General features: G+C 56.7%; 2 protein-coding genes across 2 annotated transcripts; both read left to right on the forward strand.

The window, feature by feature from the left end:
- The first annotated feature begins 9,973 nt into the window (after positions 1-9,973).
- OTOS (otospiralin) lies at positions 9,974-11,363 on the forward strand. The gene is made up of 4 exons (XM_004743745.2): positions 9,974-10,051; positions 10,199-10,302; positions 10,426-10,452; positions 11,135-11,363. The coding sequence occupies exons 2-4, from the start codon at positions 10,245-10,247 to the stop codon at positions 11,317-11,319; spliced, it is 270 nt and encodes an 89-aa protein (XP_004743802.1). The 5' UTR covers positions 9,974-10,051; positions 10,199-10,244; the 3' UTR covers positions 11,320-11,363.
- A 3,419-nt stretch (positions 11,364-14,782) lies between these two features.
- On the forward strand, positions 14,783-19,419 carry COPS9 (COP9 signalosome subunit 9). Its single transcript, XM_004743744.3, has 3 exons — positions 14,783-14,910; positions 16,622-16,694; positions 19,161-19,419. The coding sequence occupies exons 1-3, from the start codon at positions 14,848-14,850 to the stop codon at positions 19,196-19,198; spliced, it is 174 nt and encodes a 57-aa protein (XP_004743801.1). The 5' UTR covers positions 14,783-14,847; the 3' UTR covers positions 19,199-19,419.
- The last annotated feature ends 912 nt before the right edge of the window (positions 19,420-20,331 follow it).

Consider the following 20,331-nt stretch of genomic DNA (forward strand, 5'->3'; position numbering starts at 1 on the left):
TTAAGCCCCCTCCCCACTAAATTCAGGCCCACACCTTTAATTGTATTCATATCAATAATATTATTGATATCAATAATACCTAATGCCAGGGGCGTCCTAGATGTTATCCATCACTTAGCCCATTTCTCAGATGAGAAGAGGCATAGAGAAAGTGTGTGCCCTGCCTCGTCTCATAATCTGTCAGAAATTAGGCTAGACTCATAGGTAGTAGGATCCCTTCTGAGCCTGGATTCTGACAGCCAGAGACACTGAGCCCTTCACTCCTGCATATCCAGCTGGCAGGATGGATGGAGCTTCGTGGTTCTCCCGGCCACATTCCCTCTGAGCTGGTTCCCCTCTCGCTACCCACTCTCTACCTCTCCAGAACGTGGGTCCTTCTCGCCAGCCCAGAGGGATGCAGGGGCTGGCCTGCGGGCGCATGCATAGTCGGAAGTGGTAGTGACCCTTGTGTGGAGCACCCCCGAGTTGAGAAGGAGCCTCTGTGCCTCACTGTGCTGTCCATGCCTGGTGTTATCTGTCACTGGGGGAGAGGATGAGAGTTCAACAATGTGGCTCAGATGACAGGGAAACTAGTGTTTGTTGAGAGCATTCCATGGGCCAGGACCTGTGCCTTCGTTCCCCTTCCTGACCCAAGGACATCAGTGCCCGAGTGCTCATTTTTCCAGATGAGAATACTGAGGCCTGCGGACACCAAGTAACTTGTCCAGAGCCTCACAGCTATCAGCCAAGATGCTCCCCTTAAACACGTGTGATCTGAAACCAGCTCTGTCTCCTGGCTCCAGAGCTGGGAAGGAGCTGACTGGGGTTGCGTCAGGGGGTGCATGGCTGTGCCTTTGGGGAAGGTCCCAACCCAAGGATCTCTTGGCTCTTCTTGGGTCTTAGAGAAACCCAAGAGCTTTTGAGGATGCAGGCCTGGGTGTCAGCTGCTGGGAGGAGCCTGCCTTTCATCAGTTGCCTGCTGGACCCAGGAGCTAGCCTGAGATTCCGCCGGGGATCCAGGCCTAGCCCAAGATCCTGAACTGGAAAAAAGCCGATGAGTGTCTTGCTGGGGGCCCATGATTGTCCTTGTGGAGCATCAGGAGAGCTGGGTTTGATGTCTTGGGTCTAAGTGGGCCATCCCTCCAAGAGTGGCAGAGGGATAGTGAGGCTCAGGACAGAGTTCTCACCCTCCGGGGCTTCTCTCTAGTTTCTGTTTCCTGGTTATGAAACAAGACCAGTGTGTGAGGGCCCTTAGAGCCTCATGGTAGGCCTGGGTGACATAGGACACCTGCCTCCCTCTGAGTTCCTGGATTCTGGGAGGCACGGATCCCAGCAGGCCCAGTGCATGCGCCCCTGACCTCACCTGCCAGTCCCTCCTTCCCCCTGGGGGAGTCCAGGGACCGTTGGATCAGGTTGCCATCAGCCCGGGGCTGAGAGGCCAGAAGATGCTGAGTCCCCCCCTGGGTTGCAGACACACAGACCCACCTGACTCAAGAAGGGTCTGTCCTCTGGGGTGTGTTTTCTTGATCAAAAGCAGAGGCACTAAAGCAGGGGAGACTCTGAGCACTAGGACTGTCCCATCCTGCCACCGAGGCGGAGTCACTCAGTGAGCTGCATGTCAGAAATGGGTGTGCCTTCCTCTATCACACCTGCAACCCCACATACTATCAGTCCTACTGTGATCCTGCTGTCACCCTGGCAGGAGTCACACCTTCCCCCCTGTCCAGCCTGGAGGTCAGAGCTCACGCTCCTCCTCCAGCCCCCCTGGGCCCCTTTCCTCCCCTGGACAATCCCCCAATCTGCCACCAGACCTCCACAGCCAACATGGCCATCAAGCTCCTGACAGCCCCCACAACCCCCCTCAGACCCCTACCGTTCCCACATCCTCCCAGGGTCCCACAGCCCCCATAGTCTCTGCTCAGACCCCCACACCCCCCACAGCCCCCCAGGGTCCTATAGCACCCCACAGTCCTCCCTAGACCCCCACAGTCTCCATATCCCCCTACGGTCTCCCACAGTCCCCACAGCCCCCCATAGTCCATATCCCCCCATGGTCCCCACAACACTCATAGCCCCCTACAGTCCCCCCTCATACCCCCCACAGTCCCCACATCCCCCCACAGCCCCCACAGTTCCCCCCAGTTCCCACAGGCACAACAGTCCTCACAGTGCCCCTCAGACCCCACGGCTCCCCACAGTCCCCCAGGACTAGAACAAATTCAGGCCCACTCCCACCAGGCCAAGAACCCAATTGCTATCCACCGTAAGCCCTTTCCTGTTGTACTTCTGGGGACATGAGGGAGGTGTTTGGGGTTCAAGGGAGTGGGTTTTACCTGCATCAAAATTAATTAGATTCTCAGTGAGAATTTCAGACTCAAATGGGCATTTGGGGTCCCCTAAAGGAGAGGTGCCCACGACGGAACCCACCCACATGTGCAAGGTGGTCTCCTCCCTGCCTTTACTCACTGCTCATGGAATGAGGTTCGGGACAGACGGGCTGGCATCAGGCCCAGAACTGGAATCACACCGTTGGCATTCTCCCCCAAGTTTTCCACCCACTGGACTTCCACCCCCTGCCTGTGCCCTGCCCATGTCTGGACGGTGGCCCCGCATGCCCACCTGGCTCTGGCAGCCTCTGGCCATGAGAACCCAGGACGAGAGCTGGACCAACATTCCGGCAAGCCGCTGTCCTGCCCCCACAGCCAGTATCGAGTCCCTGGGTTGTTTCCCAAGGGCCATGAGGTCAAAGGCCCTTGGGGCTTCCTGGTGAGCAGACCCCTGGCCAGCATGCCCTTGAGCCCTGGCAGGGTGTCTGCCATAGCTCCCAGGAGTGTGTGCTGCCCAAGACGGCCAGACGCTTCTATGGGGGCAGCCCTGGGAAGACCCCCACCTATCTGGGGGTGGATTAGCAGTGCGAAGCTCATGCAGACCAGGCCTTCTGAACAAGATTCTGCAAAGGGCATGCACATGGGCTCACGGCTCACGGTGTGTGATGAAGGGAGGGAGGGGTCCACCCCTCCATGCGGGGGCCTGTCCCTGGGCCTCCACCGTCTGCTGTTGACTCCAGCAGGCCCCTAGCTTGGAAAGCCTCCGTTCCCTCCCCCATAAGGCGGACAGGATAGAACAGCTGGGAACTCAGCAGGAGCGAGGATTTTGGTGGGCGGTCCCTGGAGGGGCCTGGCGCAGAGCCTCCTCTCGGAAATGTATGCTGTGAAGACACCAGGCCTTTAGCAAGTGATGTGGGTCCATGGGTGGGGAGAGCACCCCCAGAGGTAGGAGTGAGTAGGCGTCTCCGTGTTTCATCACACCTCCCCGGCTCATTGGGTTCCCGCACACACACAGACAGCTGCTCTCAGGCTTCCTCACAGGTGCAGATCCCAGTGCAGCTCTGTGCCCTTTGGGGACACCTGTGATGGGAGGACTGGAGAGCTTATGGTCCTGGGGCAGCTCCAAGCCCCCTCCCTGCCCCACAGAGGCAACATCAGCCATGGGACAAGCTCCCAGGCCTCAGCTGTTCTGCAGAGCCCACCTCCTACACCCTCTATGCTTCTCAGAGACCCCAGGGCTGGACACCTGCCAGCCCAGCAGGCGCCACCCCCTGCAGTGGGAGGAGTTCACCCCCATGGACCACCCCCAGCCAACGAGACACAAAGCAATGGATAAACATTTCTTCTTCTGGTCTGAGGTCTCAGAAGAGCCCCGGGTGGGCACTACCTGCCCATAACCGTGCCAGGGCAACCTGTCCCTGTTCCGACTTGCCCTTCTGCCCACAGCCCCACTCAGTCCTCCATCCTGGCTCCCGGGGACCGCTTCCACTCACGCACACACTAAGATGGCCCTGACGAAGTCTTGGGGTGTTGGGGTGTGACCCTTGCAAGCTCTTGGTACCCTGGAAGGAGGAGGATGAATGGGCAGCCCCCACACTCTGCATCTCCTGCTGTTTTCCTGGGTGGGACCATGAGCCTCTCTCTCCAGGTCTCTCATCTCCCATCCAGCCAGGACCATACCCATGACCTCGGGCAGGATTCTCACACCTCCTTGGTGCTGAGGCCCTGGGCTGCCCTCTCAGGGAGTATTTCAGGGAGAAGGGCCCTAGTGCTAGGATCTTTGGGAGCCTAGGGGCACAGAGCATCTAGCGTGGGCATGCTGTGGGGTCCAGACAGCTATGACCGCTCATGTCTAACGCCCGTGTCTCTCTGCTCCAAGTCATAGGTCTTCGGGGCACGGGCCCCCATGTCCCCAACCCTGGCCCCAAGCCTGAGAGCTGGGGCCTCTGCCAGCAGTGGTCTGCCCCCATGTCTCTGGCAACCCCATCGCAGAGACTCTGGGTGTGCTGAGCCTGGAGCCCTACTGACTGGGGGAGTTCAGGGCTGCAGCCCACTGCCCGTCCGTGTCATGGCCAGAACCCTGCAGCTCCAGGAGGAAGCATCTTAGAAAAGACATGCTCCACCTCCAGGGCTGGGGTCCCTTCTAGCTGCCCCACCCCCACCCGCCCCAACGCCCAGAGCCAGATAGGGATGCACAGGCTCGCCAGACTTGGCCAATAAAAATACAGGTCACCCCGTGAAATGAGAATGTCAAATAGTGAATGAATACTTTTTTAGTATGGGGTCACCCGCCCTAGAATAGGGGCTCCCACTATCCAGCTTCACACCGCCTCAGGGCCAGGGTTTCCTGGGCTCAGGAGAAGCCCTCTCACGGACCAAACTGGGGCCTGGTCAGGAGTTCTCACGAATCAGCTAAAGGAAAAGGTAAGTTTTTAAAAGAATCGAAGGATTTTAGCTTTCAGTTCTACAGGGAACTGTAGGACCTTGTGGGACCATCTATCCATCCTTCCTCCAAGGCGCCTTCAGGCAGAAGAGGGCATTCCAGCGAGGATAGCGCCCCCTGGAGCTAGCTGCTGGACCTGCCGGCTGGGATTCCAGGTCTGGGTTTCCCCTGAGGCGGGATCTGAAGGCACATCCCTGGGGATCCTTAGGACATTGGTTCCAATCTCAGCCTTGTCCCGGCCACATCTCACTGACACTAATTTCCATGGACATTTCCAAAGCAACTTCGTTTTCATCTGAAAAACTCTCTTCATGTTCATTAGATTTTATCATGTTTGAATCCTTTGCTTAAAATGACAAGAAGAGTCAGAAACTAGATTTGGGAACGGAACTTGTGAGTGTGAGATGCGTCCCCTTACCTTGCAGGTGCAGAGGGGGGCAGGGGCTTCTTGAGGGGATGTGGATCGGGCAGTGGCTGGGAGAACAGTGCACACAGTCCCGCAATGGCCCAGATGCCCAGGGACAGCTGAGAGAGTGGCTCGGATGTGAAGTGGGTGACAGAGGCAGGGCGCTGACTCTCCATCTGTTCAGCCCATCAGCTCAATCACCAAACCCTACCCCTGGGGCACCGGGAGTGCTCCAGGCCCCAGACACTCAGGCATGCTCAAGGGGCCACAGACTGGGGTGCATATAGCTAAGCAGGAGGGCAGTACCACTTACTAGGGCCGAGGCAATGGGACAGAGTGACGGTGCACTGGGGACGCAGAGGTTCCAGAGGGGCCAAGTTCCTGGGCTCGGGGAGGGGCAGAGAGGGAGGCCCCAGAGCTGAAGCTGTGCACACATTCCAGGGGAACAAAGGTGGGCTGGCCAGAGGGGAGCTAGTGGGCAAGCCTGCAGCCAGGGCTGAGGTTCCCAGGCTGGACCGCCTAGCTGTGTGGACACCTCCAGAAACAAACGGAAACCACAGATGGGAGCTGAGCTGATAGCAGCTGCGGGGAGTGTCAGGGAAGAGGAGCATCCGGGAGGCACAGGCAGGGGAGCCCGAGGGTGCGAGGACTTCTGGCGTTAGGACTTTGTAATGAACAGGGTTCTGGTTGGTGTCGGGATAGCTGTTACCCAACGCATCCTGCTCATCCTTCCAGGAGATCTGCGGTGGGCTGCGGGCTTGCCTTTGGGGGCCCACGCCTGAGTGTCTGCGGCCTTGTGAGACCTCCAGGACAGGCCACGCTTGGTGTTCCTGAGTCAGACGGCAGAGGGCGCCCAAGGCCCCCTAACAGGAACCTCTGGCGCGCACACCCTGGGCTCCCCTGGCTTGCTCCTCCCCCACACAACCCCCTGGTTCGGGGGAGCTCAGAGGACAGAGGGCTCCCAAGCCAGCCACCTTGCTTGCTCCCCCGCCTCTCAAACACTGTCCGCAGAGGCCGACGCCAACCCTCTTTCTGCCTGGAGGCTGAGCTTTGTCCACTGTGTCCACCAAGGCCCATGTTGTGCAAGCAGAACTTCTCATTACAGGCAGGTGGGACCTTTGGAGGCCTCTGATGCATCCATGGGAAGAATCCAGTGCAGGGCAGGGGCAGGGGCTGGGGGATCGGGAGACCGGGGCATCCTACCTCTGGAGACTGGGGGCTGCAATCCCAGCTACTGACCAGCTCTGCGGGTGGTTCCGAGGCGCAGTCAGGGTTAAGAACCTCTGCTTTATTATACAGTGGCTCCCACAGCCTGGCCCTGAACCTGCCTAGCGCCCTTGGAGACATACCAGCTATGCAGAGTCCCAGGCCCATCCCCTCACTCTGAGGCAGGACTCGGAGAGGTGGAGCCCAGCCATCTACATACTAACGGGTACCCATCAGGCGATTCCCACACTGCCCAGGCAGAGAACCTGCCCATGCCTCGAGAGGACTGGCAGGACGGGCATCTCTCAGGAGTTTGTTGGGAATGCAGATTCCCAGGCTCTCCCCCAGACTGTTGAATCAGAACCTGCATCTAACAGGATCCCTGGGCAAGCTGTATGTCATGTGAGGACCACTGCTCTAGGGATCCCACGGAACCACAGGAATACTCGCTGGCTGTGCCGAGCCCTAGCAGGGCTGGTGGGAGAGGGGGGAAGGCGCCTTCATGCAGGGGACAGAGGAGTTGGATCAAAGTGGGATTCTGCAGGTGGGGCCCTCCAGGTGGGTCTCTCCAAGTTGGTCCAGGGAAGGTCTGTGTACAGGCTAACAAAGGAGAGTGGCTCGAAGGACTCAGGGAGGGAGAAAAGTTGTGGGGGTGGACATGGGGGTGGCCACATGGTTGTGGAAGTCCTGAGTGGTTGACCCAGGACAGCAGGTCAGAACTATTAGTGGTGGTTTTCGAAGTTTCCCCCCTTGCATGAGAGTAATACATTAAGGAAAATCTGTATATCCAGAAAGAAGAAAAAAAACATACTCATAGTTCTACCATTATTGCTCATTACTTGTAGATTTTTTCTAGGTAGTTTTTTTCCCCCTAGATTTTATTTATTTATTTGAGAGAGAGGGAGCACAGAGGGAGCAGAAAAGAGCACAGAGGGAGAGGAACAGAACACAGAAGGAGAGGGAGAAGCAGACTCCTCGCTGAGCAGAGAGCCCCACACGTGATCCCAGGACCCTGGCACCACGACCTGAGCTGAAGGCAAATGCTTAGTCTAGATAGGTTGTTTTTGGTTTTGTTTTGTTTTGTTTTTTTAATTAAGAAAATGGTTGCAAAGATACAGTACATGTGATTTAATTTCCTTTTTCCTAACATCATAGGAATGATTGATTGCACATTGTCTTGAGACATGGACTGCTGGTCATGGACAGTGGGCCACTGCCCTCTGGGGCAGTGATGAACAGCAGCACATCTATCCAGCGGGCCCTCACTACCCTCCACGCGCTGTCCAGCTCTGTGAGGCTGCCGCCAAATATGGAGGTCTCAGCCCTCAAGACACTTGGGCCACGTGGTTCTCACTCGCCCGCCGACCTTCACGTCTTTAGCCCTCCCACACTGCATCAATTCTGGCTCTACAATAAGCCCCGTGTCCCCAGCACCCCCAGGGGCCATGTTAAGCAGAATGTGGGAGCCAGGAGAGAGCCCAGGGGCTGACTTTCAGGATGGAATCGGGAATTGGTCCTTAGGCCTGCCAAAGTGCCATCTGCCGTGTGGGCCGTGGAGCCAAGGGGCTGCCGGAGGCCAGGTTCCTGGTGACCAGGTAGCTGATGTCATAGACTACTTAGTGAGAATAAACAGTTAGGGATGTGGGGTTGGTTGGTCGTTCCTCAGTGTCCCGGTGAATGTGAGAAAAGAAAATGATGAGTGCAGAGCTTAAAATTCCCAGCTCAGGCGGCAGATAAAGAACCAAACCTTCTATATTGTGCAGAAGAAGGTCAACCAGCGGGCCCCATTGCCCTCCTGGGGGGCCCTCGGCAGGAGTTCCTGGCAGAGTTCCCAGAACCCTTGTGCATGAGAGGACCCCGCTGCCCCCACAGCTCTGTGCAGCGTGGTTCATGCTAAGCACCTGTTTCCTCCTGGGTACCCTGAATCGGCAGCAGGTGGGGGTGCCCCTGTGCCCCCAATAAAAAACCCCGGGTGCTGCGTCTCTCACAGGCTCCCCTGAAGACAGCACCTCACAGGTCATCACACCTGTTGGTGGCCTGTGTGACTCCAGGGGGAAGGGCCCCGGAAGCTCACCCCTGGTCCCCCGACTTCTCCCTTCCTGTGCATTGCACCATTTCTCTGTTGTGAATTCCAGCTGGGAGCACAGCCTCTGCTGAGTCTGGAGGGCCCTAGTGAGTCACTCTCTGGGTGATTCTGGGGACGCTGACCCTAAAAGAATTCATTATCTCTTGCAGGTGCAGAGTCCAGATTTCTGAAAATAAAACCCAAGGGCTAATTGGGTGAGTGGCTGCATCAGAAGGCACGTTGAATTTCTGGTATCTTGAGCCATTTGTTGTGAAGGGTAAGGTATTGTTGGGCAAGAAGGGGTTTCGTCCCTCAGATGGGGACATATGGGGAGATTCTGAAGGTGGGGACCTGAGACCCTAAATTCTGGTGAGCATCTTTTGCCTGGGGAATCGCCCTTCCTCTCCACTCTGATGGGATGGTCCCCCTTCCTGGAGAACCTGTAGTTGCCCCCAAAGTAGTCGTCTCAGGGGCTGCCGATTCTCCTCTGGACCCGTCCCAACCTGTGACTCTGTTTCCAGGTCTGTGACCAGACCCTGAGGCTCATAAATGACTTGGAAGTTGAGGCAGGCAGCGTGTCCCCAGGAGGCTCCACCTGTGACCGCAGGTGTCACCTGAAGCCCAGGAAGCATATTGGGGTGGCTCAGGTGGAGATGATAGGATGTGCTGGCCTGGGTCCCCTCAGCAGAGCCTCTGGATTCACAGGGTGATGAGAATTGGCTCTAACCATCTGTGTTTGTGCAAAACGTGCCCACGCACGATGCTGAGATGCCAGCCCTTTCGGTCCTGGTCCAGGCAGGTGCCCCAAAATTTGGGGAGATGTGTGTGTTGTTTGGGTTTGTCACATAAGACCTGCTCTCCACCACCCGGCCCACCAGCCAGACGACATGCCGCACACTACAGCGGTGTGGATTCCATGGGTAGGGCCACGTGGCATGGCTGCTGTCTTTAGGCTTAATCAGAGCTGACACACAGCCCCTAAGTGTCGCCCACAGCATCCCTGCAGCTGGGACAGCTGCCTTCCTGACGACAGGCTTAATCACTGCGCACAAGTAGGAATGCTCTGGTCTGCAGGTATGCCGTGGGGTTGGACACCCACACTTCCTGCGTGGCCTCTGCCTGATCGTGTCCTATCAGCAGGGGTGCTGATCTGTGGCCGCTCATGGCTCCCCAAGCCCCTCCACCCCCACCCCAGACAGCTCTGCTACTACCTTATTCCTGTAAGGGGGCATCTCAGCCCCAATGTCAGACTTAAAACGTCCCAGTGGAGAGGAAATTGCATTTATTTCCAGCCCCGGTGTTGAGCGCGGTCCTAAAAATCCCAGTCGTGGCCTGTGCAGAGGTGTTTTCCTCCCAGTTTGCTCCCTGGATCAGATTCCTGCGACTGGATGCTCGCGATCCTGCCGCCAGCAAGGCCACAGAAGCCCTCAGTCCTCTGCCCGGGGGATGAAATATTCAGTTTGGCGGCTCAGGAAGGTGACGTCTGCCTCCTTGCCCCCCGGCCTTTTATAAAGAGGAGCCTGCGGGGCCGGGAGCAGAGGCGCGTCCCAGCGACAGCTGAGCACCCAGAGTGCGCGGCAGCCTCCCCAGGGGCAGACGAGGGGTCCCTGCCTCCCATCCCACAGGTGAAACTGGGACCGCTATGGAAACTCTGGGAACTTATCTGTTTGCCAGAGCCATTTTCCAGGGAGTTCCCCAGGCTGAGGGTGGCAGGAAGAAGCTGGGACCCTGATAGGCTTTTGGTCCCACCCTCTGGGTCCTTCCTGCTACAGGTGGACAGGAGCTTCCTCGGCTGGTGGAGGGCTGTGCCTGGGGGAGATGAAAGCCTGCTGGGTGCCAGGGGTGGCCCTCTGCCTCCTGCTGGGACCTCTGGTGGGTGAGTGGCGGCTTTGTCCCTCCTGCTGTCTCCCTGGCTGCTTAGGCAGCTGGGGTGCGGGGGTGAGCAGGGGTCCTGTCCTGGGGGGTCCTCCGGATTGACAGCCCTCGTCTTCCTCTGTAGGGGCCAAGCCAGTGCAGGAGGAAGGAGGTATTGTATCACCCCCTTGTTCTTTTCTTGTGTGTGTTTGGGTGGGATGGGGTCGGAAGAGGGAGCCGGGAGGGAGCTGGCTTATCCTGAGGAAACGGAGCAGGAGCTCTGGGTCAGCTCAAGGACAAGCTGGGCAAACAGAGGGACCCGAGGCTCTTCCCTGGGCCCTGCCCCCCAGCCACCTGGGAACGCACACGCTTGGAGCCCCTGAGGCTTGGCAATGTCATCCTCTACCTGGGACTCACCCCATGGCTCTTCCCCGGAGTTGGACCACAGTGCAGTAGCATCTGAACTCTGGGGCTGAGGGCTGTGGTCTCCTCTGCAGTCCCACCAGGATGTCCCCACACCCTCACCACTGTGTTCCTTCCCTGCCCAGCATCTCCAGGACAGGGGCCAGATACGCCCCCTCCCCTCCTCCTCTCTCTTCTTCTCCTCTCCCTGAGCTATCCCCCCAGACCAGGAGTGGCAAGAGGCAGACGCAGGTCATTATCCAGATGACAAGGTTTTGGGATACTTCCATGGAGGATCCAGGGGTGGCCCAGCTCCCAGCTCCCAGCGGGGGGTCCCTTCACTGCCATGGCACTACTGGGCACCAACCATCTGCCCTAAGGTATCCCGGAAGGGCAGCCTCAGGGCAGGCCAGGTGGGGACAGTCCCTGAGGCACGTGGTGGTGTTTTTCAGACCCCTATGCTGAGCTGCCCGCCATGCCCTACTGGCCTTTCTCCACCTCTGACTTCTGGAACTACGTGCAATACTTCCAGACGCTGGGGGCCTACCCCCAGCTGGAGGATATGGCCCGCACCTTCTTCGCTCACTTCCCCCTGGGGACCACGCTGGGCTTCCATGTCCCCTACCAGCAGGACTGAGTTGCAGCCTGGATCCCTAGCCTCATGGTAATAAATTCCTGACTTGAGACACTCAAATGCTTCTGGTTTTCTTTCAAGAAATGGCCTCAGTCAGGCCATGTTTCTTTTCCTATTTGACAAATGAATCACAGCTCTCACTCAGGACTCTGCTGTACGTGTCACCCTCTTACCTGAGCTCACAGCCCCTCAGAGGGGGTGCTGCAGGGCCTCTGGAGTTGCTGCAGGGCCCCTGGAGTGCAGGGGGGAAGCTGAGGCAAACAGACACCAGGACACTGCCTGACTTATTGATAGGGACCCAGATCCAGACAGCCACACCCCAAAGCCCCTGCCCTTGATCGCGGAGACCAACAGCAGCCAGACCCCCACGGCCACGCCTGGGTTGGGGGCTCCTGCCTAGCAGGAGCCTAGCCTTTGAGGAAGGGCCAGGGCCTGGGTGCTCTCGGTCTGTAAGCGGAAGGCCCTTGAAACCTGGATGCAGCACAGCAGGTCAGGGGCTGCAGGAGGAATGGGACTACCTGCCCTGGGTGCTCTGGAGGGAGGGAAGGACCGGCAGGACATTTGCACGGTGTCTCTGGGACCATCCTCTGCACTGGGCCCACTGCTCTGCAGGTGGAGCCCCTCGGGCAGGCATACAAGCGCACAAGCCACGGACCCTGCCGGTCGCCTCCTATGAAGTGAAAAGAAATTGCTCTAATGAGCTACAACCAGCTTTTCTTTTGCAATTAAATAATGAGAAACCCTGTGTATTTAAATGTAGGTGGGGAGGCAACTCTCCTGGGACAGAGCACAGCCACCCAGACGGATGCAGAGGGTGCTGAAAGGTGGGAGGTGCCCAGGGCAGCCTTCCAGGGGCTGTCCCTCTCACTCCAGCCATGCCTCCTGCCCCAGGTGACATTCTGCAGGGGAGGCCTAGCCAATAGCTTTAGGAAAAGCCAATACCTTCTTCATCTCTTTCCCCAGCTTGAGCTGGTGTGAATTTGGTTTCTGTAAATTAAGAGATAGCCAGGTAAGAGGATGAGTCTCTCAGTTCTCACTGGGAACAACTGGACTCGACCGAACATACCAGACAAAAGACATGCCTTACGGGATTTCTGCGTTGTTTGTTAACATGTTCGCGTGTGTGCACGGTCCTCTTCCCCTTGGATGGTCACACAGCCAGTTAGCGCATGCATTAAGGAGCCACAACCCAAGCCCCTTTCTGCAGTGGCTCCGGAGAAGCCAAATCCAGGCTCCCTCCGGGGAAGACCACATGGTGCCCAGCCGGACCCTCTCCTCAGTCTCCGGCCTCAGCAGCCCCTAGCTGCCTCCGGACGCCCATTTGCATTTACGTTCCTAAGAGACCTCACTTTTGTCCTCTTCTCAGAGGAAGGAGCCCCACCTGGAGCCGTCCTCAGCTGGGTCCCCACCTGTTGAGCTCCCAGCCCTGCGGTCAGGACTCCGATCTGGCGGGCCCTCCCTGCTCAGCTCAGCATCCAACAGGCTCAGTTCTCCTCCATGCGCCTCCTCCCGACCCTCTCCCCATTGCAGGCAGACCTCGTGGGGGACCCTCCACTTCCTGCCTGGTGCCCTCAGCCCCTCACCCCCAACGTCGCAGCACTGAGTTCCTCACCAGAAGCAAGCATCACCCATGGCCACTGTCTTTTCATTCCTGCCTCGGTGGCTGGGAATGCCCCTCCCCCATTTTGAAACCACTCAGAAGAGAAGCCTGTTGGTAGCCAAGGGGTCATGGCTTCGCCGGTGGGACTTGCTCTCCAGACTTTAAGGTGATTTGTGTCACCGTGACACCTGAGGCTCAGCCACACTCCAGCCTCTCCTCCCCTCTCCCTGAGCCCTGCACTGCCCACATGGGCCATTGTCCGCCGCCAGTCTGGGCTCATTCCCTATCTCCCTGCCCTGTGCTCCCATCCCTGCTTCACTTGTAGCCAAGCCCCCAGGCCTACCTACTTCCAAAAGTCTAGCTCAAGTATCTCACACTTTGCTTTCCTCACTCCCTCTCCTTTCTTCCCCCTCCCTCCTATCCTCTTCTCTCATCCACATACTTTTAAAAAAATTATAATAAAATACATATAACATAAAATTTACCACTGTAACTGTTTCTAGGTGGCACTAACCACATTCACCCTGTCATGCACCCATCACCACCACCCGCCTCTAGAACCTTCCATCTTTCCCAACTGAATCTCTGTCTCCATGAAACACTGACTCCCCATCCTTCCCCAGTCCCCGGTGCCCACCCTTCTGCTGTCTGTCTCTGTGACTCTGACAACTGTAGGTACCTCGTGTCAGTGGAGTCATGCAAGATTTGTGTGACAGCTCATTTCCCTCAGCATAATGTTCTCACGCCTCATTCACGTTGTAGCACCTGCCCTTTCATGGCTGGATAGTATTCCATTTTATGTACCTACAGTACACAGCTCGCTCATCTGTTCAGCTGTCAAAGAACACAGGGTGCCTCCACCCTTTAGGTCTTGGGGATAGCGGTGCTCTGAACATGGGGTCCAATGCTTCAGGAAGACCCCGTTTCCACTTCCTCTGGGTGTGCATTGTGGGATCGTAGGGTAGCTCTGTGTTTAATTTTTGAGGCACCCCCATGCTGTTCTCCACATTCCCACCAGCAGCGTGCAAGTCTCTATTTCCCCTCATCCTTTCCAGCACTTGTTATCCTCGGGGTTTTTAAAATAGCACCTGTTCTAGGGAGTGTGAAGTGGTTTTGACTGCATTTCCCTAACACTTAGTGGCGCTGAGCACGTTTTCATGGGCTTCTTGGTCATTCGTCTATCTACTCTAAAAAAAGGTGTATATAAGTTACTTGCCTTGGACTGGGATTTGTTGTGGTTGAGGTTAGGAGTTCTCTCTATATTCTGGAGAGTAATATACAGAGTGTGTATATACATGTACCCATGTGTGTAATTTGCAAATATTTCTTGCGACTGCGCGGGTTGCCTTTTTACTCCGCGACCATTCACATTCTCTTCTGTGAAGCAGAGCTGACCTACAATATCGTATCAGTTTCCGGTGTGCAACACGGCGGTTTGACAATTGCACACCATCTGTCCCCGTGCAAAGCTATTGCAATGTCATCGGCTGTAGTCCCCAGGCTGTACTTTTCACCCCCAGACTATTTTATTTTATTTTATTTTAATATTTTTTTCGGAGACTTTCACTTTATGGCTGGAAGTCTGTACCTCCTGATCCCCCTCTCCTGTGTGGCCTGCCCCCCGCCCCGCTGCTGCGGCAACCACCGGGCTCTTTCCGATTCCCCATATTCTGTAAAAGGCATCTCTTGCGCTGCTCCGCGTGCCAGGCCGTTCGGGCAGAGCTGTCTGGGGCCGCGGGTCACGCCCGAGTCCCTGCGTAGCCTCCCCCGCCCGCCGTCAGGAGAACCGAAGCCGCCGGGCCCTGCGTGCCAGGGGAACCATAGAGTTGGCCCTCTTCCGGCGTCTAGAGGCGCCACGGCCGGGCGTGCACCGGAAGGGGCGTCAGGCTGGCCGGAAGTGAGCCGGGGATGCGGGAGGCGTGGCTGACGAGATGAAGCCGGCGGTGGACGAGATGTTCCCCGAGGGCGCCGGGCCCTATGTGGACCTGGACGAGGTGAGGAGGCCCGGGGCGGCGGCTGGCAGGCCTGTGCTCGGCGGCGCGAGGGTGGGCCCTGCGGCGGCGGCGGGCTGCGAGCGCTGGCGTGGTCCCCGGCCGGGTCCCGGCAGACGCGGTCTGCGGACTGGAGCCCGGGAGCCGGCTTGGGGCGGTGCGCTCGCACGGGGACCCGGGCTTTGGCGCTGGTGCCGGGTAGGCAGGTGTCTCCCTGCTTCGTGGCCGCGGGGTGATGCGGCCGACGCTGGTGTTCTGTGAGCTGGTGACCCCAGCCCCGGGTGTCGGGTCAGCTGCCCGCCGCAGGGCCTCGTTTCTCTCTCGGGAAGCTCAGGGGGCCGACCTTGTCTCTGCGCCGGGAGATTTCCGTACGGCGGCGAGAGGCGGGTGGCGGTACCGAGTGCGCAGAAAGCCGAGGTGTGGGATAGGAACGCGCCCTCCCGGCTTGGGGCGGCCCAGCGCAGGCTGCCCACTAGGCGATGGTGCAGGGCCTGCTGGTGTTGGCGGACGGGGCAGGCTGCAGGAGGAAGGCCTGGAAGGAGTCAGTCCTGAAGGCAGGGCCGACCCCGCCCCCCATCTTAACACCGGCCGCGAGGTGCCCGAGCCTGGGGGGAGACGGCCGCTGGAAGAGGTGGCTTGGGGGAGCATGAAGCGGCCCGTAGCTGTGCCGGGACAGGCGGGCTCTGCACCCCACTGATGAAGCAGGAGACCCCGGTTTCTCCCTGGGTCCTGCGACAGCCTCGTGCGGAATCGCCGGAGGGCACAGGGGGGGTGAAAGGCTTCCGGGCAGGTCGCCGTGGAGACTTTAGGATTGGGTTTGGAGGCAAGAGAGTGGAAGACTCCTCACAGGAGCCTTGAGGAGGGTCCAAATGAAGGCAGCACCTACCGGCGGAAGTAGGCACGGACTGGACCAGGTAGCGAGTGGTGGTCTTAGCGCGGCTGGCTTGCTATGGTAACAGGAAGGGAGGCAGGTTGAGACGAGAAGAGAGGAGTCCGAGAATCCTGGGCTTTTCTCTTGGGTTTGGGTTACTGCGAGCGGCCATGAAAAGGAACATGGGAGACGCCAGCTACTCCAGAGCCAGGAAAGGTCAGAGCAGGCAGCCTTGGAATGTTGGGGTCAAGGCAGCAGCAGGGACCTCTGTTCTGACCATCCCTGTGTGACTCTTACAGACACCCCAAATCTGGAATGGGTCAGATTGCCCAGCTTTGCTTGTCACATGGTTTTACTGCCACCGTAAGCTGTGGCAGTGGGGGTACTGTGATGGCACTCCCCAACCAGAACCCCAGGTCAGGAGGTCAGTTTCCCATGGAAATGCTGTAGTTCTCCGAAGAAGCAGAGGGCCATCCAGGGGAGAGAAATCCTCAGCCCAGTTTTGCACACGGTTGGGGCCACTGTGGCAGCGTCTTCTAGGGAACTAGAATGTCTGCTCAAGGTTTACAGAGAAGTGGTGTTCAGGACAACAGGATTCTGTTTAAAAAGCAGGAGGAATCGGGGAAGGTGAGACCCAAGGAGACCTTCAAAATAATTTATTGGAATGCCACCTCTCCTACCTGCTTCCTTTGCCTGAAACTAAGTTTTGAGTCCAGCCTGGGAGTCCTCCCAACCTTTCCATTCCTCGCCTTCCTCTGCCACGGAGTGGGGTGCGCCCTGTAAGGCACTATCCCCATTCTCCTGGAAAACAGCACTGACACCATGTTACCTTTCCCTTCCCAGGCAGGAGGCAGCACGGGGCTTCTGATGGACTTGGCAGCCAATGAGAAGGCAGTTCATGCAGACTTCTTCAATGGTAAGGATGCTGGGATTGAGGATTCCAGTTTTAATCTGAATGTTTCTTTTGTGTTATAACAGTGGAATGCTTTGTGACGTGACTGGGGTCCTGGAACAGGAAAGCCCAGATGTGGGCCATTTTCGGAGCTCAGTGCAGTTTATATAAAATGACAACACGGGCTGCCAGCGCTGGCAGCCAGCCCTTTTTCAGGAGACAGTCATGTAAAATGGCTCCCCGTCTGCACTCCAGTAGTCGAACTTGAGCTATAGCCACACCATTGTCCCCCTGAACCTGTCACAGAGGCCCATCTGTTGCTTGTTACCCGGGACACAGGTGTAGGAACCAACCCCTCTGGGCTTTCTCACCTCTGCTTTCAGGGGATGGCTGGCTTTTCTTCCTCCTGTGTGCGGCTGGGTTCTGGTCTCTGGGCTGCCTTCGCAGTGACAGCCAGCTTTCCCCATCCTTTTCTCTCAAAGCAGGGCTTGGTTGTACTGAAGAGCTTTTGTGCTGCTTCCCAAGAGCATGGATGGTAAGCAGCGGCAAACCGAGTTGTGCGTCCTTGTCCCACAGGCTGAGTGCTATTTCTCTTGCTGTCTTCTGATTTCCTGAGGCCTTATTCCTACAGATTATACTCTTACTAAGGGTTCACATCATGAGCGGGAGCACAAGACAAGTTTTCTTAGGAGACTGTCATCCTTCTTTTGTCCAAGGTGCCTGCCACTACAGAGAACTGTCACCAGTTGGCAACTGGGATACTACCAGGCCACATTGGTTTGATGTGCCAAATCTCCCCTGGAGCCTGAGTCTGTGTTATTTTATCTGGTATCTTTTCAGCAAGTTGTTGCCTAAAAAGAGAAGCTGGGCTGTGCAATTAGGTGCTTTCTTCCCAGGGAGCCTGGCCGCCCACTGAGGTGACATCAGGCTGCCAGTAGCCTTGAGGACGGGGACAGCCTTTCTCTAAGGTCTCCAGAGCCACCATGTGAAAGCTGTCATTTACATGGGGTGACCTTGGGGGGCCCTTACTGTTGAAAGATTGGGTGATGTCTAATACCTCCGGACCCTCTCCCACATAATGATGATCTCCTCAAGGTCCCACGCATCCTCTGGATTTGCAGACTGTTGCAGGATTTGCAGGATTTGCAGACTGTTGGCTGTGTTCTAGTGTTCGAGCTCATGTGGTTTCTGAAAATAGCCATCTAATTCTGCCAAAGGGTATCTGAGAGGGACCTGGGCTGCCCTGCTTAGGGAGCATGAGCAACATGAGCACAGTGGGGACTTCCTCCTTCTGGGTCAGGCCTGGAAAGGGAAAGAACACAGAAGAACTTCGCACCGCATTGGTCTGCCCACCAAGCTCATGAGGTGTGTGCTGCCCCATCAGGTTGTGACAGCCCCCTGAGTTCAGGAAGCCACTTGCTATGAGAAAGCCATGAGCACTTTGGATAGAGTTTCTCCAGAGTGCTTGCTCCTAGAGCAGAGCTTCTGACCTCTAGTCCTCTGGGCACTGTGGTTCAGACCACAAACAAGGCTTGCTCTCTTAACTCACTGTGTATGATAAAGTAGGGGAGCCTCAGACATGGCAGCCTGCAGGGACATCCATGATGAGAGCGCTGGCAGAGGTGGGCCTTGTTTCTAGGAGCACATCAGAGGGCAGTGTCTTGGGGGGTGGGAGGCAGTGGGAGCAGTTAGCTGGGGCTGCGGGCTGAGGAGCTCCTACAAAGCTGTAGGACCACAGGCCAGCGCTGCTGTGGTGGGACCACCCACATCAGTGCTGAGCAGAGGGTGTTGGGACAGCGCCTTTCCTGAAGACCTGTGACATCTGGCATATGGACGCCACCAGGGCCTTCCACTCACCCTCCTTCCACCTCACTATTTATCCTGCATAGCTTGAACTTGTGGGACTATGAGGAGACCCTCAGTTTTTCTCTCCCCATTGTGAGATCAGGGCATGCTTATGGTAGATGGTTTGGGAAACCCATAGACAAGTAAATAGAAGGGCACAGTGACCCTGAGTGCCACCCATCCCAGTAATTAGCATGCTATGAGTGTGTTGCCCTTCTTCCTGTGGGAAGGGCTTGGGCCGTGTCTCAAGTGTGACCATCAGCTGCACTCCCTTAAAGACAGCCGTTCCCGCCTGGCCCAGTTCTTCTAGCACCTTCCTCCCAGCTGCCCTCTGCATTTTCATGCTTGCTTGGGATCCCGTGCCTGCCAGCCTTCCAGCTACCTCACCTCCATCTCATCCCCACCTCCATGCATTTTCTTAAGATGTCGCCTAAATAGAAGATTTGCTTCCTACGCCACTCTGTTGGATGGGATGACCTCTGCTGGATAAAATCTAGTCTGTCATGGGAAAAGTCCTTTATTTAGGTTGTTTACTGCTTTTTCTCTATTTTGAGAATGAATGACTGTGTAATTCATTTTGGAGTTATTTTCTCAATTATTAACCTTGTGTGCCCCATTAATATGTGGTTTTGTTTGTTCACATAGATTTCGAAGATCTGTTTGATGATGATGATATCCAGTGAGATGTCGTCCGGCGGTGCATGTGGTTGTGTGTCTTCCGAGCTGGTGTGGCGGCGCTCCTCAGAGGACAATTTCAGATGGTCCTAAAGAACTCATGGACATTACTTAAAATTAGGAAATGGTTAACCAAGAAAGAGAAGGATGGTTTTAACTATCTGCACAAGGCCCGCTAGTCTCTGAATGTGACCGGCTTCTGTCCTTCAATTAAAAGGTGATGCCATCATTTTCAGGGTAATTTTAATTCTTGGATTTTTTAGCAGATATTACAATCCCTAAAAGCCTCTGTGCATACGTGTGGGTACCTGTGTGTGTTGACATAGTGAAAAAAACACATTGGTCAGCTTACAGATACACTGTGTGCTTTTTTCCCTGAACATGGGAGTGACTTACTCTGAGGCTCACAGCCTGCGAAGCAGTGTTCATGTTAGATCAATAAGCAGTGCAGGGCGTGCAGGGCCTCCCTCATGCCAGTCTGTTAAGACCTTATTCTGGGGAGAAGGTGTGTTTGGCCCTTCACCGACCACAGTCGGGCCTGGTGTCCCCTGCCTCAGCCTCGAGCATCTGCATCCTGAGACCAGAGGGAGGACTAGACAGTGACCCTGACAGGGGCTGGGCCATTCCAAAGGGAATGTAACATGGAGGGGAGAGAATTTGTCTCTCTTCTTGGCCCAGCTCAGCAGCAGATAATAGCTGTAAAAATTAAGGTTCCTAGTTCATGTCGATCTCAGCAAAGAATTTCTCTGGCCTGGAAACACCCATGCCATACGGTCCCAGGCTCTAGAATTCGGCTGGGCACCTGCCGATTCTCTGCCTGGGAGATCACGCCAAACAGCATCACCCTGATGGCCTGAAGACGTATGAAGTCCGAAGCTGGGGGAGACCTCAGCTCTGCTGTGTTCTCATGGGGGGGGGGGGCTGCCCTGAGGCCATGACAGCCATGCCAGAGCGAGGGCAGGGTCATGGCCTAGTGTCAACAGATGTGCTCTGTGGTGTCAGGACCCCCTCCCCCTGAGGCTGGGCCTGGCCTGGGACTTGGGGCTGCCTCTGTGTCCGAGGCTCAGAGGGTCGGTGCCGCTTCCAGTCGGCGATGGGAGAAGAATTAGGCACAAACAAGTCAGCTGCAAGAGATTGGGAG

Source organism: Mustela putorius, unplaced genomic scaffold, assembly GCF_011764305.1.
Source record: "Mustela putorius furo isolate JIRA1106 unplaced genomic scaffold, ASM1176430v1.1 tig00003869_pilon_pilon_pilon, whole genome shotgun sequence".
Taxonomy (NCBI): Eukaryota; Metazoa; Chordata; class Mammalia; order Carnivora; family Mustelidae; genus Mustela; species Mustela putorius.